This window comes from Tympanuchus pallidicinctus, unplaced genomic scaffold, assembly GCF_026119805.1.
Source record: "Tympanuchus pallidicinctus isolate F22 unplaced genomic scaffold, pur_lepc_1.0 scaffold3, whole genome shotgun sequence".
In the NCBI taxonomy this organism is placed as follows: domain Eukaryota; kingdom Metazoa; phylum Chordata; class Aves; order Galliformes; family Phasianidae; genus Tympanuchus; species Tympanuchus pallidicinctus.
Genome location: NW_026294747.1, coordinates 48731180 through 48749020, shown reverse-complemented (window position 1 = coordinate 48749020; position 17841 = coordinate 48731180). Strand labels below are relative to the sequence as shown.

Here is a 17841-nt window from a genome sequence, read left to right as displayed (position 1 = left end):
AGCAGGCAACCACCTGCCTTACCCTGGGGTCAAAAACCATTAAAATTGGAGATGTCTTAAGACCACCCAGTCCAACCCCAGCCCGTCCCCGCTGACCACGTTCCTCAGCACCACTTCTCCGCGGTTCCCGGAGAACACCTCCACGGACGGTGATTCCCCCACCTCCCCATGCAGCCCGTGCCGCCGCATCGCCGCGCTAAGACCTCCTTCCCGCCCCAGAGCCAGGCGGTTCCTCGGAGCCCTACCTGCCGCGGGAGGAGGCGAGCGGGCGCCGGTGCCGCGCCGCGCTGCAGGGCCACGCGCTGGGCCACGCTCCGCAGCTGCAGGGCCGCGTTCTGCACGACGGCTGCCGGCGGTGCGGGGGGCTCGGGGCCGCAGTCCCGGAGCGGCGGCGACGCTTCCCGCAGCTCCCGGGCCCTGCTCACCCTCTCGATCACCCTCCGCAGCTCCGCGGGGGCCAGAGGCGTGGCGGAGTGGCGGGACGGAGAGGGCGGCTGCTCCTCCGCGCTCGGCCCCGCGCCCTCCGCCCGCGCGTAGAGGACGGTGCCGCCTTCCTGAGCGGCCGAGCTCCGAGCCGGCTTCTCCGGAACCGCCCGCAGCTCTGCCGGGGCCGGGAGGCCGCCGCTTTCCAACGCCGCCGCCGCCGCCGCCGCCGCCGCGCCCAGGGTCGCCTCCTCGCAGGCGGCTCCGGGGGGCTCGCCCTCAGCCGGGGGAGGAGGACGCGGTTGCGCCTCGGTGCCCCCCTCCTCTGGAGCCGCCATCTTGGCAGGCGTCAGCGGGCGGCAGCCGCATCGACCCCCCCCGGGCGGCTCTCGGAGGCGCGGGGCGCAGTCAGGGCATCGGCGGCGCGCGGGCCAATGGCGCCCCCGGGGCGGGGCCGCACAGTACCGACGGCGGCCTCGAGGGGGCAAAAAGCTGCGGAGGCGCTTCTGGAACCTGATTGACGTGCGAAGGTAAACGACGACGGCGTGACGTGGAAGGGGGAGAAGAGCGCACGCAGCTTTGAACCGAAACAGTACTGGGGGGGGGGGGGTGAGAAACGTAACAAAAACTGCATCACCCTCTGGCCCGTACGGGGATCGAACCCGCGACCTTGGCGTTATTAGCACCACGCTCTAACCAACTGAGCTAACCGGCCCGGTGGTGCGAAACGCTTCTCCCTCAGCCCCTAAAGGGATTTAGCCCCCAAGTGTGTTCAGTTCCTTATAGCTGTATTACAGATGAAGAGTTCTTTCAACTAGAAAGTATGGGAGAGAGATGCGCAGAGACCCGGGTGCCACAGATTCACCTCCCTAGGAAGCATGGAAAACACCAACTCAGTGTATTTTTTGCAGCTTGCAAGCCTGTGCCGCCCGCAGCTCCTTTCAGCAGCAATTGCTTCGTATTTCAGGAGCACCCCTTCAGGGTTTGTCAGAACACTTGCGTTGGAGGATGCGACCAAAGAACGGAGCGCGGGCGCTACGCTCGGTACGACTCGGTGTGAGCCGGGCGCCCTCAGCGATGCCATTCCCACCCACTGCGAGCCAGCGGCGCGCACACCTGTAACGGGCTGCGTTCTACAGCCTGCAGTGGCAGGCGGGAGCCGCTAGGGATCAGGCGGCCATCGAAGATAGATGCTGGGATGCAAAGGCGCAGTAGCGCCCGGCACAAACCAGAGCTACAGGTGCGGCATTCAGCATCAGGGAACGCCTTTCAGCTAGAAGCGAGGGCTGCGCAGACCGCTCACAGACTCCCTCCATCCTGGGAGAACGCCTGAGGAGAAAAATCATCCCACAGAGCGGCACAACGCCACACGGAGCAACCCCGCGCCCGGCCGCCACCCCGCCTCCTCAGCCCTGCGGCGCACGCGCAGCCGGCGGGGCAGCGCCGGCCGCCTCTCGCACTGCGCCTGCGCGAGGCCGAAGCCCGGGGCGGGTGGACAGAGCCTGCGCGGTTGCCAAGGCGACGGGAATACAACATGGCGCGCTGAGGGAACGGCTCGGCGGGGCTCGGGGACCCGCAGGCGAGCGCAGGATGAACAGTAAGAGGCTGCGGGGGAGGGCGGCGGGATCCGCTCGACCCGAGGGCGGGAGGCTCCTCGCGAATCGCAGCGCGGGCTCGGGCGTCTCGGAGGCGGCACCGCCGGCAACCTCTGCTAAGGGGCCGGGGCGGCGGCGGTGCTTTGAGGCCCCGGAGGCCGCAGCCCCGAGGTTTCCTCGTCTTGCTGCTGGATAATGCTGTTCTCCTGCACGCCCGGCCTGCTAACGAACGTTTCTGCAGAGCAGCGGCCTGCCCGCCTCCCAGTCTCTCCAATTGCCTTTGCAGAAATCACGAGTTCCCTCTTTTTTACCACGATCTGCAAGCCGTGCCTTCCATTGCTTGGCCTCGGTCTTCCTATATGCCATGTCACGCCCCGCGCTCTCAGCAGGTCACTGAGTGCCTTAAGTGTCACAGCCTGCTGACCGTGCCCGAGGGCAAGCTTTCCATTGCTGTCTTCATTTCTGCCTTCTCACATGCCTTAACACTACACCTAAACACCATGGCTTTTTCTTCCTCAGCTTCATTTCAACAGAATATATGCCTTAGGTGTTATACCACCCCATTGACTGCTGTAGTGCTGTCTTTTCTGTCACTTCACAATGGATTCTTCAGTTCCAAGTTGAAGGTGATTTTCTGTGCTCTCTAGATACAGAGACATGGGCCCAGACTTTGCATTCTATTACTCACACAACTTTCATTGCTCTTACTTTCTGGCTCCTGTAGCTTTTTGTACACCAGAATGCCTTTCTAATGAAGGATTGCTTCTCTGCCATTCTCATGGCCACAGCTCTGGTGTTAGACTAGTTCAAGTTGCCATAACTTATTCTTGTAAATAACTTGTGTATCCTAGTCCTTATTTTGTTGACTTGTATGGAATTTTATTCCATTTTCCTAATCCTTGTCTGCCTTCTCTAATCATTTGAAGCCTCTTAGACTCTACACATGCTGAAATAGCCAGGAAAGAAAGGTTAGTTAGCATCTGCATTGCTACAGATGCCACTTAAAAAAATAATAATTAAAAAAAAAAAAAAAAAATTGGGAATTAGGTCTTCTGCATTTCTTGATGTTACATCAGCAAGAGAAACACTGTTTGCTTAATTTAATCCTCAAAGTAGTCAGTCTTAAAACACTCAGGAAATTTTAAAATCTTGTCTCTCTTCACCACAAATTCAGCTAAACTCACTGGTAGTTTTGTTTTGCAGCTGTATTAAACATCATAGCTTAACACTGAAATATTTCAACCTGGTTATTCTATTTCAGTGTTTGCTTGAAGTTACTATAATTTACTGCTTAATGGTGTCTGTCGTTAGAGGCAGTGAAACTGCTGCTGATAAGTTCTTTGCGATACCATGCAAAGCATTATTAGGAATATCTATAATTACATACAAGAAAAAGTTGACTTACCCAGCTGGTGATGAAGATCTCTGGCTATAGACCACTTCTAAACAGACAGCCCTCACCCAGGAGACATTCTTCCTTCCAAGGAAAGCCCTTAAATGAGCCCAGGGAGGTGTGGACCCTGGGTCCACCTCTTCCAGTCACATGGAAAGCACAGATGAATCTCTTGCACCTGTGCTTCCTGGGCCAGCCACCCCCTTCACCAGGTGCCCAATCATCATTTTGGGCTGTGACATAACAGTTCCCCTATAGACTAGTTGCCATCTAGTCACTTTTGAGGAATCGGTTATGTGGAAGTGAATGTTTAAGGATCTTCATAAATCTTGGCTTGTGGACTTCAAAACTGGTGTTAAATTGTTGGGATGCTGCAAGTCTAATTTGTTTTCCTTCTCAATCTGTAAAATCACGCCATTATTCTTATAATGTCTGAGTTCCTCTCAGTTTCTCATTAAACAATAACTTGTTGTGCGATCACTCTCCCATTTCCTCCCTAGGAGAAAGGCTCTCCCATTTTCAGTGACTTGCTTTGTTAAGAGTTTACATGCTAATTTTACGCATCAACAAAAAAAACAACATTTTGACTAATGCCATTTTCATTTCTGATTCTCAGCTGTCATTCTTGTCACTGGTGGAGAGGATGGCTTTCCAGTCTTTTCCTCAGGTGTTTGTTATTTGCACATAATCTTTTTTTGCATGCCTTGCAGCATTTTATTGTAAAAATAAGTAGACCTGTGGTGGTTTCAACCTAATGGGCAGATAATTGCTTCAATTGCTTTATCGCTCCTGTCCTCAAAGGAAGAGAGAGAGAAAAGGTGATGGAAAAGTGCTCAAGGGTCAAGATAAGGACTGAGTATTAATCACAAATTGCTATCATGGGCAAAACACTCTCAGCATAGGGAAATGAATGCAGTTTGTTGCCCATTGCTAACAGACCAGAGCAATGAGAACCAGAACCAAAACTACCTTCCTCCCATCCACCCTCTTCTCCCTCCTTCCCTGGAGCAGCACAGGGAATGCAGGCAGTCCATAACACTCCATCGCTGCTCCACCATAGGCCTCCCCTGGCTGCAGGGTGCTTCTGCACCATGCCTGGAGCACCTCCTGCCTCACCTTGGTGGCAGCAGAGCTGCTTCTCTCCCTCCTCTCTCCCGGCTGCAGTTCCTCAGCTGGTTTTCCTTCTCTTAAATCTGCTCTCCCAGAGGTGCACCCAGCATCGCTCATGGCTCAGTTGGTCAACACATAACTCAACTTTTATGGCTACTTGGGTATTTTTTTGCCACGGAAATTGGCTCTGCTGCTGTATGAGCATGTAGCACAGCCATTGTGTTTGTGTCTTAGTGGAGATCAGTTGCTAGCAAAAACTCTATTGATAAACCTTCTTTAGAAATGTTGGATTTAACGACTTAGATTTTATGACTCCTGTTTTATATTTAGCTATTTAGATGGGAAATTAAAACTTAAGGAGGGCATGTGCTTCTTGCTTGTGGTCCTCAGAGCTCACGAAAGATTAGAAATCACCCTGCTTGAAGCACTGCCTGCCCAGTTTCTGCTAACAGCCACATGTGCTAAACCCCATGGTCTCACCCATACTTTGGAGTCTCTGCTATTTTCTCCTTTACCCATAATGATTTTCAAATTCTATTTCTGCTTCTAGTAATTGTTCCATATATAATTGTGTAGAGAGCACTAGACTGTGTGATTGGTTTTAAATTGCTCTGTTTTCCTCTCTTTTTCTAATTAGAAGGCCTAATTTGTGAGTTTAAGGGGGAAAGGGGAGGAAACAATGTAGGAAATGAAAAGACTGTTTGAATTTATGGAGAGGACTGGGTTTTAAAGAAAATCTGGGCAAAGAAATATATGTATTTTTTACACTGGAACAGCATGAAGCGTGATAATCAGAAAACCTCAGCAGCAGATGACAAAAACAAGTCAAGCAAATGACAGTTCTCCCAGAAGCTTCTTTGTTGGAGAAAGGGGGGGTTGCGTGGGGACAGTTTCTGCTAATGAAAATGTAAGCACTTGCATCACAAGGTAAGAAGACTTTTAACAAATGCGAAGCTTGGGGAGGAGAAAAGAGGTGAAGGCAACACAAACTGATTGCTAGTTGGAAAACATCATTAGAATGTCTCTGCCTAAGTGACTTTTCTCTCTGCAAAATTCCTTGGCAGGCTTTCTCTGCTGTGAGGCTGTATTTATGCTTGTAAATTAAACATATCTGGAAATCTTCTTGGCCACAAAGAGCAACTGGCATGAAATGACCCACATCTACACTAGTAAATCCCCTTCTCCTCCAATCCAAGCAGTAGGACAGAATCTGATCGAGGAGTGACCTTAGAAGGAGTGCTCCCATCAGGTTAGGAAGGCTTCTGGGAGGGCAGTGTCGCAGAGCACATCCTGGCTCCGTGCTGTCATGGCAGCTTATGCAGACAGCTGCACTTCCTTGGAGTTACTGCTCTGCTGCTCGACTCCCCAGAGGGGCTCAATGGGGTAGAGGAGGAATCCTGCTCTGCCTCCCTGGGTTTGGATCTAGCTCAAAAGCAAGAGCAGCGTAGAGCTTAGCAGAGTTGGGTTTTGTACAGGTAAAATAAATGGAAGAAGTATCAAGAGTAGAATCTGTGGGTGCTATAAATAAAGGGAAACAGGAGGACAAGGTGGGTGAAGAGAACCAGTCAGTGGTTCAGTTGATTAGAATGCTGGAGAAGAATAAAGGAGGAAAGAAATGTCAGTTCTGAAGGAGAGCAAAAGACTGAGAATATTTAAGTAAAGCCTTATTCTTGGCCTACTTGGATACTCTTGACTGAAGACAATAGGGGAATAAAGCTTTAAAACCAGTAATTACTTTTCTTTAAAAAAGAAAAAAGTGAAACAATGCCAAGGTACCCTTTCAAGAAAATGATACATTTCTGAAAGACACAAAGCATAAATGCATTCCTCAGTTGCTAATGCACTGTAACAGAAAGAAAGGATAAGAAGTGCCACGTGGAGAGCATCGTGTCTCTGAGCGAGGAGGCACGGTTACTCCTGAACCTTGTTAGTGTATTTCAGGAACAGAAGTTCATGTAATGTGAGCAGCAAAATGTTTTCTGTTATTCCTTATATTTCCTCTCAAAGAAGTTTTTTTCTGTGCTAACAGAAAAAAAAAAAACAAACAAGCTTTTATTAAAAAAAGATTCCAGTAGTCAGAATTTAGCAAATTACTCTGGGTCACTATGCGGTCGTTGTAACAATTTCTACTGTAAAGTGAAACAATGTGTTTTTGTTTTTAGAATATAAACCAGTTTGTAAGATAGGAGCGGGAACGTTTTCTGATGTCCTGAAGATGTTGAGTCTTAGAGATGGAAAGTACTATGCATGTAAATGCATGAAACAACATTTTAAAAGGTATGCGTAACTAATTCTACTCCTGCAGGGTATCTGACTGAAATCTAGTGGGGAAATGAAAAATAAGGATTAAGTGAAGGTTTTTGAATACTTGTGTAGTAAAAAGGTTTGCACGCAGTGTAGGAAGAGATCTCTGCTGCTTATTATGAAGGGCCTTCCTATTTGGCAGTGGGGTTATTACCTTGAGTACTTGAACTGTTGTCCTCTACTATAGCAAATGCTGCCTGACCACTGCTGGATGGAAGGTTAAACAGGAAAAGTAGGGGCCACGTGGAAGCAGAGACATTCACTTGACATTCTGCTTCAAATATGCATGCACCCAACTCTGCTTTTGTGGGTCACTGACCTTATTCTCACTTAACTCTCTTAACTTCCTGCTGCTCGCAGTGGGAGCGACATGTTGGTACAGAAGACGTAAATTAGGACAGTGTGCTCTGAAGTGAAACTTCACTAATGTCAGCGGTTTACTGTCTCAGAACTTTAGAGAAGGAAAAGTGGAAGTGTGAAAAAATTACTGTAAGCTCAAACAAACACAAAAGAATCCAAATATCTTCAATTAATGATGTGACTTCTGATTCTCTGCCGCGTTAAACAACTGTTGGGTCATTTATGCATTACCTACTACTGACCAGACTTGTCCAGTTTGTGATCAAAAGAGTACTGAAACTACCTGCTCAGCTCCATCAAGATCAGGAGGTATGCAGTTCAGTGGTAGGGAATAACAAGCCAACTTGTGTTCTCACGTAGTACGGTTTTAATGTTGTTTAGGCCTTTAACCCTCTGGTGAATTGGCTGACAAATTCTCTTGGTAAACTCTTCGAGAAACAGACAAGTGTTCTAAACAGAACAAGCCCACTCAAAGCATTTCTCCTGTTTTCAAATTGGAAAATCATGACTTGGTGTTTAGCTTTAAAGTCATGAAAAAGCTTATGTCTCCTCTTCTGATCCATTTATCAGTGTGCAAAGCTCTTTGTTTCCTCCTCCCTCCTCAGAGGTTCTATAGCATGTAGTTTTGTTGTTTATTATAGTTTAGGAAGGCAACAAAATAATTAATCAACAGCTGAATAGCATATATTTTTCATGTAATTGCTTAACGTTCAAACTGAATTTTAAATGTTAAATTTGGCAAGGCTAGACTGTCACTTCCAGCAGCATGCTGAGCAATAATTGGTATGATTTAATGTTTAACGCCAGCTTAGAATGAACTGCATCATATTATGTGTCACAACATTCCTGCCAGCTATGTCCATGGCACAGCAGCTGGTGTCTAGAGCACAGTACATGACTGATCATGTTAAGGTAAGTCCAGCTGCTCTGGACTGCAAGAAGGAATGGAGCCAATAATCTGCTGATTATTGATTTGTTCCATAAAGAAACAAAGCAGGCAAACAATTTATCTGATGCTGCACTTGTAAGTTCAGTTTCAGAACTAGTGTGAAGTGAGTTTTGACAGTCGTGGCAGGGGAGGACGATTGTAATCTGGTCTCTGATTGCAAGTCAGTTTTCTTTTTCTTTTTAATTCAACTTTAGTATTGAACAAGTGAATAATCTGAGTGAAATACAAGCCCTGAGGAGGTTGAATCCACATCCTAATATCCTTACATTACATGAAATTGTTTTGTAAGTATGGTTCATTCATTTCTTCCTTATTTTGTTCAAGCAACATGCGGTAACTTCTGGATCTAGAGGCAACCTGTAGGAGCTCAGCCAGCCTTTCCTTCCAGCAGAAAGAAAAAACAGCAGATCTGTCAAATTCTGAAGTCATTGTGGTTTTTTGTTAAATGAGAGCTCGCTGTCTTTTGCAGCAATCTGAAAAACACTTCAATATCCGTATTAAGATGACAGGCTAGATGTATTTCTAGCATACCTAAACTTCATGTTGTAACATAGAATACTTGCTGATGATTTGAACCCTTGTCCCAAACCCACTGAGTTACTTTAACTACACAACACCGAGTCTGCTGGAGACTCTTGGTTTGGCAAACTCAGAGCTTCTTTGCTGAAATATGCCCTGATACTTCAAGGATCTTGGTTTGGCCTGGCGGTTTGAAGTCGGGATCCAGAGAAGCTATTTGGCAGCATCATTTTGTAGGTAGGTTTACAGATACTCCTTTGCAAATAGTACATGAGAAGCTGGTAGTCATGTCAGCAGCTCTCTGGAATTCTCAGCTTCAGCTGCTGTGATGTTAATACAGCGTCATCCAGATGGCCAACCAGCTCACCCAGCTCTTTCTCAGTCTGTCTGTGAACTGGATTGCTGATTGTCCCCTCTCTCAGTAGTTGTCAGGGTTAACAGCATTGCAGGGGGGTGTGCTTTAATGCAATTATCTTCTTAGAAAAACGGAAGGCCAAGAGACATCTGCCTCTACAGGGCAGTGAAATGGAAAATAAAGTATTAGATAGAGTATCATCTACCTAAACTGTGAGCAGAGATTGCAGTCAGATGCTTATTTCCACTCAACACGCTACTGATGACCAAGCTAGAAAGTATTTTCATGTATGGCACAGTGTGTTTTCTACCTTGTTGTAAGGTTGTATCACTTCAATTTACTGGAAATTTCTTGATACTGAACAGTGTTGTGTAGCTCAAAAAAAGCATTCCAACACCTTTGCAGAGTAAGTCAGTTAAATTCTGCAGAAGACACTCTGGATAGTGCGAACTATAAGTATGAGAAGTCAGAGCCTAAGCTGGAAAGCATGAAAGCATGAGCTGAAAGTGTCCATTTTAGTACTAGTTAAATTACTTTTTCTCTACACTGTATAGAAATCAACATGTACATTTTATTTCTAGTTTAAAGTCTCCTAATCTGTTTCTTCAGTGATAAAAAAGCTGGCTGCCTTTCACTGATATGTGAACTTATGGATATGAATATTTATGAGCTGATAAAAGGTATGTGGCATATGCTTAAGCAGACAAACTCTCCTTGTGTAGACTACAAAGTGGAATTAATTATATTCTGTTCACTCTTCCACGTTCTGAATTTTGTAGTGAAATTTTGTGCTGTGCTGATTTACTCTCTTTCATCTACCCAGTTGTTTAAAGCATGGATGCATGCCGAAGGTTTCTAAAGAGTCAGGTCAGCGCCCTTCTATTTCTGCAGTCAAACTTTACATGACAACTTGGAAACGACCTTGACTACAAAAAAAAGTGGCTTTATATAACAAAAAATGCAACCTGAACAGGCTCTTGTTAGGTCAGGACTGCAATGAAACAACTTGAAAATGATTGCGGTTTGTTTCAAACGCCGCTCAGTAACACTTCTCCGCTTTTCAGTGAACATTTTTCACTGGAAACACCCATTGTGAAGAATTCTGAAAGTGGCTGTGAAAGCAGGTGGGATGCCACAGGGCTTAAGGAAGCATTCAGAATCACAGAATCACAGAATCACCCGGGTTGGAAGGGACCTTCCTACAGAAGGAACAAAAGCTGATGTAAGAAAGGATCTGTAGACACCAAAGGAGTTGGTTACAATAACCGAGTGGCACTTACTTACAATTTCAGTAGTCAAAGAGGATTTTTTGGTGGAGTTATTTAAAATTTTATTGTCTTTACGGCTGGGTGATTCATTGAAGTAACTCAACACGTGTGTTCTGGTTTTAGTGTTTGGTTAATTAGTTGGTTTTTTTGTTTCTAATTTTAAAACTCAGTGTGTGGGGGTATCAGTGACAACCACCCTTGCCTTTGCTTCCATCAGAGCACTTTGGTCATTTAAAATGAGGAAGTAAATAAGGCTCAGAGAGAGGTGAGGAAGATATTCAGAGTAGTAAAGACTTGCTCTCACATTGCATCTGTGACACTGAGTGTTCAGATCGCTACAGATCTGAGATTAAAATAGAGTTGTTTGACTCCACTGATCAAAGAAACAAACATGAATAATTGTGGGTTCTATTAAGGCTTTTTTTCTTTTTTTTCCATGATGAATTTTTGAAGTTAAGTCAGATGAGTAGCTGAGTGCAGGAAGGAGCCCTCACTGATATGAAGTTAGTTCAGCACATTAACAACAAACTTCCTTTTTCCCCCTCTAGGAACTATACTACAATTGTGGAAAAAGTGAATGTATGGATTTGCTCTTTAAATGCCTTTATTTTTTTCTTTACCCCAGAGCACTTGCTTTCTCTGTGTGTGTGTTTTTTAATTTGAAAAACCTGCTATTTTAGGCATTGAACACAGTTGGAAATTATTTTAGTGGTTTCAATGTGTTCTGGTTTTAGTGTTTGGTTAATTAGTTGGTTTTTGTTTTTAATTTTAAACCACCAAGATTGTTTTCCAGGTAGGTTTTCTTTGTTTGTTTGCTTCAGAAAATAACTTTGGTGTTTCACAGAAGGCATCACTGGTTTCCTATGGAGCAGAAGTTGAGCCTACCATTTCGTTCTCTCTGTTACACTGACAGATTCCTGTTAGTTCAGTTAAGGCTGTTTGTGCATACATGAAGCCATCGTTCTCTTGCTCTCAGTGTGTGGGGGTATCAGTGACAACCAGCCTTGCCTTTGCTTCAGTCAGAACATTTTGGTCATTTAAAACGAGGGAGTAAATAAGGCTCAGAGAGAGGTGAGGAAGATGCTCTGAAGAAAAATGACTGCAGCTTCCTAATGCTGCCTTCTTATGGCTTGCTTCGTAATGGCTTCCCAGTAAGCTTTCTGCAGTGATAAATCTGAAAGTAGAAGAGCATCTGCTCCAGATTTTAGTAGTGACCTGTGAAGAGGAAAAGACAACTGAGCACGACTTCTTTTCATGAAGGTTTGGTTTCTTAAATACCACCAGTAATCAGAGTTGGTTTGAATGGCCAAATCTTTTAACATCTTTTCTATTGAAGACAGCAAAAATCCTGATGTTGAAACACCATCTCTTTCCACTGGGGTAAGAATATGACATTCCTGATGTAAGTGTGCTCAGTTTCCAGCGCCCCGTGCGCTGATCCCGCTCAGTGCATTACGGAGGCAGACTGGAGTCCCCACCTCCTGCCCCACCTGTTACCCACGCTGATGGCAGAGGGCACAGGCCTACCTGCTTTGGTTTGCAAAAATGTGATCACTTCTGCCACTGCTGACAACATTGCAGCATTATATAAAGGTATTACAGTGAGATTAAAAGGCCTTTGGAGCCTATAAAAGAAAAAGGCCCAGTAGTTGCTATAGGGCTCTGTAAAGTAGATGCATTTTATAACTGTCATTATGGTGCAACAGCAAGCAGTGTCTGGGTTAACCTGTAATTTGCAAGTCAATAGTGAATCACAGACATTTAAACATCACGCTAATTTGAGGTGATGGATAGGAATCATGAACCTGAAGGCCTGTAACTTTTTTTTAGAAAGGAAATCAGACTTTTAGAAGTGAAATACTGGAGTTCTGTCAGAATTTGAAGATGCAGATAATGGAAGAAAAACAGGCAGTAAAAGTTAAGGCTGTTTACAGACTAGAACTGACAGTTATGTTAGCCCAACTACTCTGGTTCTCACTGAAATTTAAATTATGGCTGAATTTGAGTGGAAAATGGATTACAAAGCTAGCTTTAAATGACAGAAATAACATAACTGGAAATGTAATGTCAGTGCATTATTGGAAGCTGAAGAGTATTTCCTGGTATTCTCTTGTTTGCTAAAAATGACCTGGACAACTTGAAATTTAATTCTAGGACGGAGAAAGCCATTATCTGAGAAAAAAATAAAGAACTACATGTACCAGTTATGCAAATCTCTTGATCACATACATAGGTAAGAGACCAGGCACAGCAACACCTTTGCGGTAAATGCATCATTCACTGATTTTGGGGTCATTGCTAAGTAGATCCACACAAATACCTGAGGCAGCAGACTGCTGCAGGGTGAAAAAAGGACACTGCCCAGGTGCAAGCTGGTGCCAGTGCTTTGCCAGCACCTGAGGGGAGCTGCAGGAAGCCCTTCTGGGAGCGTGGGGGCCCTTCCCATCCTTTTGTAACCACGAGAGCAGAAGTAGAAAGCTTGACCTCCCCTTCCTCCACTTACCCTTTCCCCATTCCCATACCTGCAGCTCTTGTCCCACTGTGGTGGTAAAATTAACTTTTTACCCTGCTGTTGGTAGGGCTGATGGAAGTGTTAGTTACTTTATGGTTGATTTGCTTGGTTGGTTTTTGTTTGTTTTACAAATAAGTGGAAGCACCGATAGTATTTATCTTTGCACTGAACTCTTCTCTCTGATGTGTTTATATTGGTACAGAAATGGGATATTTCACAGAGATGTGAAACCAGAAAACATATTAATAAAGGTAATGCATTTTGTGTGGAGAATATTTAACTGAAAATGAAACGTATTGGTGTATTTTTGTTTATGCTGAGAAAGTAATACTTCCTTAGGAATAGAAGCACAGTTTTTATTTTATATATATATAATGTTGTTATATATTATATAAGTAATTATATACTTATAACTATAACTGTAACTATATATGATCTTATTATAATATTTGTATTATATATAAAAATATATAAACATTATATAATTCATATTAATTACATAAAAATTTGCCTCTGATGCTTCATCCTAATCTAGCAGAATGAAGGAACAAGCACAAACCTGAGGCAGATCAGCTGTGTTAGAGCTTCCTGTGTCCGTGCTCATGTGTCAAAGCCCTGAGGCCAGGCTGGATGGGGCTTTGAGCAGCCTGCTCTAAGGGAAGGTAACCCTGCCTCTAGCAGGGAGATTGGAACTGGATGATCTTAAAAGTCCCTTCCAGCCCAAACCATTCTGTGATTCTATGACAATTCTCTGCCAATCTGCAAAATGATCCTTAATCGTGTATATTTTCCTCTGTGTTTATTTAGAGACGAGCAGTGGGGTTCAGTTCTGCATCTTTCTTTCTAGGTTTAATCTCTAAGTGGAAGCTTCTCCTAAGGAAGAGAGCAGAAGATAGTAGCTTTCAGATGATTTCTTCATTGAAATCTATTCTCTCACCAGTTCCAGAATGTTGTTTTGCTAATGTCTGTAAAACAAGGATTTTATAATCCAGTTGATGAAACTTTATTTTCTGGAGATATTTCTTTTTCTTTTCTATATCATAGAAGCATACAGGAAAGAACTGTTGCAAAAGGAAGCTGAAACCATCCATTACATCACTGCTAAACGCAAGAAGTCAAAGAAAATCACTTAATCCAGATGTCCTATTTAGCAGGCTTCCTTTCAGTAACTGTCCATATGCTTTTCAATTAACTCTTAGCTCTGCCTTTTAATGAGGTAGAAAAGCAGTTCTTCATACTGTGGGACACAGATCTCTTCAACTCTTGGAGCTGTGTGCTATTTAAATGCAGTTTTACTGCTACAACACTCCCCTTGGGCTTTCTGATATTTTATTCTTTAAGTAATCTGTGATTTCTTTTATAGCGACTACTTCAAATGTGTCAGGAAAATCCTTGCCTGAATATTTCCGTGTTTCTAAATTCAAGATACTTTATTTTTGCAGCAGAATACCCTGAAGTTAGCAGATTTTGGATCTTGTAGGACGATATATTCTAAGCAGCCATACACAGAATATATCTCCACACGCTGGTACCGAGCACCTGAATGCTTGCTTACAAACGGCTACTATAGCTACAAAATGGATGTATGGAGTGCTGGCTGTGTTTTCTATGAAATCACAAGGTACTGTGTTCAGTGGAGGGTCTTGCTTATTGATATCAGGAAAATCAAAGGTAAATAACTGAAAAAAGGAGCAAATGGTAAAGATAATCTGGTCTTTGTTTCCACCATTTCGTGGAACTTTACTGCATGATCAGTCTGCAGGGCTGATGAGGCAGCAATCATCCCTTGTCTGGTACTCTATTCACCTTACTGTGCCAGTAGTAAAGCAGCAAGCTGTTTGGGAAAACATCATGCCCATTACAAAATAGTTACAAGGAGAATAACGTTGTTGAACAGTCCCCTGCTCCCAGGCCTCTGCCTTCATATTTGAATTTCACAGGACTGTACTTTATCTGCCGTGTCTCTGAAGTACGGCTCAAGTCCTGGCATGGGCATCACTAGTTATCCTCAGCCTTTGTTCATGCACTTGATGGCAGGTTTTCCCCTTTTTTCATGACTTCCGTGAGCACAGAAGATCAGTGAAGGCACTCCCTTGCACAACTAGTTGGTGTAGGAAGGGTTGTTCAAGACCCTTGAGCCATGCCAGAACCTTCTGTCCTGGGATGTTTTCAAGTTGGGTTCCAGTGAAGGAGGTGTCCAGAAAACAATGGATTACAGTCCTATAGGATTATCAAAGATGATGAAACCATAACTCAGTGAAATTGTCCTTGGTCTTCAGAAAACAAAAAACTAACAACCACCATGACTATTTCTCCAGTATCTCTGTGCCATAGCAACAACAGCAGTTCTCTATTCTCCTCCCACACTGCTGCAACCAGGAGTGGTAACATTTGCTTTTCTCCTTCCTCCTCCACATGGCAGGCGCAGCTGCTGCCATCACATTAAATGACAACTCCTATGCTTTGGCTGCTAACTTGCAGAAACAGTCCTCGTTCGCTCAGAAAACTGTTAACTGAAAAATTCCAAATGCGGTGGTTCTCTTGCAGAGTAAATTGGGAACAAATGTTTTAAAAATGCCGTGTTTTCCCATTCCAGTTTGAATTGGTGTGCTTTGAAGTTGTGCAAGAAAATTACACACTGCAAATGAGACATTTCCTCCTAATTTTAGCTTAATGTAACAAATTTCAGTCTTTGCAACCACTGCATATTTCCAGAGACCCAATAGATGTGTTCAGAAAGAAATGAGGAATGTTCCTTGGAAATAGGTGAATTTTCAAAAGTACAGCTTTGCCAAGCTGAAGGAAGTTATGGACAGGTTTGTTTCTTCTTAAGAGGATCTTGCAGTGTTTGCTGTTGAACATTTGCCAAAGTCTACACTTGAGACCACATTTTTGGAAGAATCTTTTAATTGTACTCAGTCACATTTGTCTTTCAAGTCTTCTCCCCTTCTCTACTCCTCATAAACCTGCGGTCCTGGATTGCTGAGGATTCCTTCCCTTTGTGCACTTGTCATTCCTTCAGCTGTAGGTTGCACTTCGAGGTGGTGCATTTTTGACATTTTTTCACACAAAAGCCACTCCCACTCCTGCTTGAATTGTGAGATACTGCTGTGCAACAGGAATCAAATCTCTTTTTCTCCTTCCTCTCAAAGCCTTACAAAGACATTCAGAGAGGTGAGCAGACAGCTGTTGGATTGAATTTACCAACAGTTAATAGAAGTTTTTCCCTTCTCCAAAGGGGGCTGAATGTTTTGCTTTCAAGAACCAAGTGGTGCTAAGGAGGAAGCATTTCTTAAAATAATGTGCCAAATGAAATGTTCTGCCTGCATGGAAGAAGGGAACGTATGCAAGAATTGAATGTTGGTGGACCTAACTTGTTGAGTCAGATTGCTCTATTGATAACAACGTTTTCAAGGACTATTTGCAAGTTTTATATTAACTGAGGATAAGGCTCAGGAATGTAGTTCAAATTACCATCTCTCCAGTGCTGCTGCTTGAAAAGAACCTGTGTGTAGGAATGGAATGTTTCTTATAAATATGTATTTCTATGTGCGTACACAGCAAAAGGGAATGCTCGGTTTTGCTGACTTAAAAGGAGGAAAACACTCTGTTTTATGGGATCTCAACTAAAATCCTATATGCATTACCTTTCACAAAGAGGGATGTTGTCCTTACGTATTTCACCCCAACCCTGAGAGGAAAGGACAACTATAGATTTCTGTTTAATAACGCAAACTTCCTTTTCAATTGAAAAATGCAGCTGTAGTAATGTGCTGCTCACATATTGTCCTGTAATTGTTGGCTGGTATTAAAACTGTTCACAAATAAATAATCCTAAATTTATCTTTCTCTTAAATGGAGGAGAAAACCAACAACAGTCGGTGACAGTGGTGTGACTTAAACTAGTTTAACTAACTGTGGTGTAATGCTACTACCACCTCTTGCTTTGCAGTTTTCAGCCTCTCTTTCCTGGATCTAATGATCTAGACCAAATTTCAAAAATCCATGATGTGATAGGCACTCCTGCCAACAGAACTCTCAACAAGTTCAAGCAGTAAGTATGCATTCTCACAGTTACTAATCTCAGTGGTTAAATATCCAAAATACAACTGTACAGCTGGGATGTTTCTGGGCAGAGAAGCGCCACCAAATTCTACTTGTGTTGTGACAGCTGCTGACCAAAGAGCGTTGTCTTCTTTCTACCCCTCTTCCCCAGAGACCGTCACACATCTGATCTTAAGCAGAAGAAATCTGAGCTTAGAACAATCTTATTTGGCCTTTTCCCCCCCCATACTTGCTTAAGGCCAATGACATGACTTGTTAGGAAAGATGTTTTGTCCAATATTACTTGTTTTCCCCTAACAATTGATTTCCTAACTCTGATTTTTTTTTTTTCAAGTGTAAGTTGCAATTTTGCTGCGAATATTTATGAGTAACTGTTCTCAACTTGCTTAACACAGGTCAACAATTTTGAATTTTCATTTCCCTTTTAAAAAAGGAAAAGGGATACCTCCTCCAGTGCACAATTTATCTGCTAGAGGATTAACTCTCCTGTACGCAATGATAACATACGATCCTGATGAGAGAATTGCTGCCCATCAAGCATTGCAGCATCCTTATTTTCAGGAGCTCTGGCAAGTGACTTCAAATCATTTCAATCTTGAACACTAACATCAAGAAGTGGAAGAACACTGTGTGCTTATTATTTCAAGTGGATTGAAGTGAACTTTGCTTATGGTGCTGATACTTAGCTTTTGCAATACAATGAAATATCAGTCAACATAAGTCTTTGCACTAAGTCTGAACTTCACTTAAAGCATAACTGACATTTTCCCTCTTTTTTTCTTCTTTTTGCCCCAACCTTTTTAGGGCAGCTGATACACAGGCGTTGGCCACGCACAAAAAAGTAAGATTACTAGAAAATGCAGTAGGGCAAGTGCCTCTGCATTTGTGGCAAATTTCAAAGGGAAGTCAAGGAGAGGTAATATTTACATGGAAGCATTGACAGTCCATTTTGAGAAAGTAATTTGTGAGACTGAGCTTGTTAGCTAGA

The 17841-nt window shown here is 43.7% G+C and overlaps 2 protein-coding genes and 1 non-coding gene across 10 annotated transcripts in view; 1 reads left to right on the top strand and 2 right to left on the bottom strand.

The window, feature by feature from the left end:
• Positions 1-3537, bottom strand: part of ZNF839 (zinc finger protein 839) — a 13790-nt gene extending 10253 nt beyond the window's left edge. For 2 of the 5 annotated variants that reach the window (XM_052695840.1, XM_052695841.1), the window contains exon 1: positions 246-844. In XM_052695840.1, coding sequence (XP_052551800.1) covers positions 246-761 — 516 coding nt within the window. In that variant the 5' untranslated portion in view covers positions 762-844. Of the gene's footprint in view, positions 1-245; positions 846-3423 lie in introns of those variants that run through there. The other 3 variants (XM_052695843.1, XM_052695845.1, XM_052695842.1) reach the window with 3 other exon arrangements.
• Positions 1065-1138, bottom strand: TRNAI-AAU (transfer RNA isoleucine (anticodon AAU)). The gene has a single exon. It is a non-coding gene; the product is annotated as a tRNA-Ile (tRNA).
• Positions 1944-17841, top strand: part of MOK (MOK protein kinase) — a 25964-nt gene continuing 10066 nt past the window's right edge. For 2 of the 4 annotated variants that reach the window (XM_052695852.1, XM_052695851.1), the window contains exons 1-9: positions 1944-2020; positions 6684-6798; positions 8329-8418; positions 9618-9688; positions 12431-12509; positions 12991-13039; positions 14231-14409; positions 16741-16842; positions 17658-17769. In XM_052695852.1, coding sequence (XP_052551812.1) covers positions 2014-2020; positions 6684-6798; positions 8329-8418; positions 9618-9688; positions 12431-12509; positions 12991-13039; positions 14231-14409; positions 16741-16842; positions 17658-17769 — 804 coding nt within the window. In that variant the 5' untranslated portion in view covers positions 1944-2013. Of the gene's footprint in view, positions 2021-6683; positions 6799-8328; positions 8419-9617; positions 9689-12430; positions 12510-12990; positions 13040-14230; positions 14410-16740; positions 16843-17248; positions 17775-17841 lie in introns of those variants that run through there. The other 2 variants (XM_052695853.1, XM_052695855.1) reach the window with 2 other exon arrangements.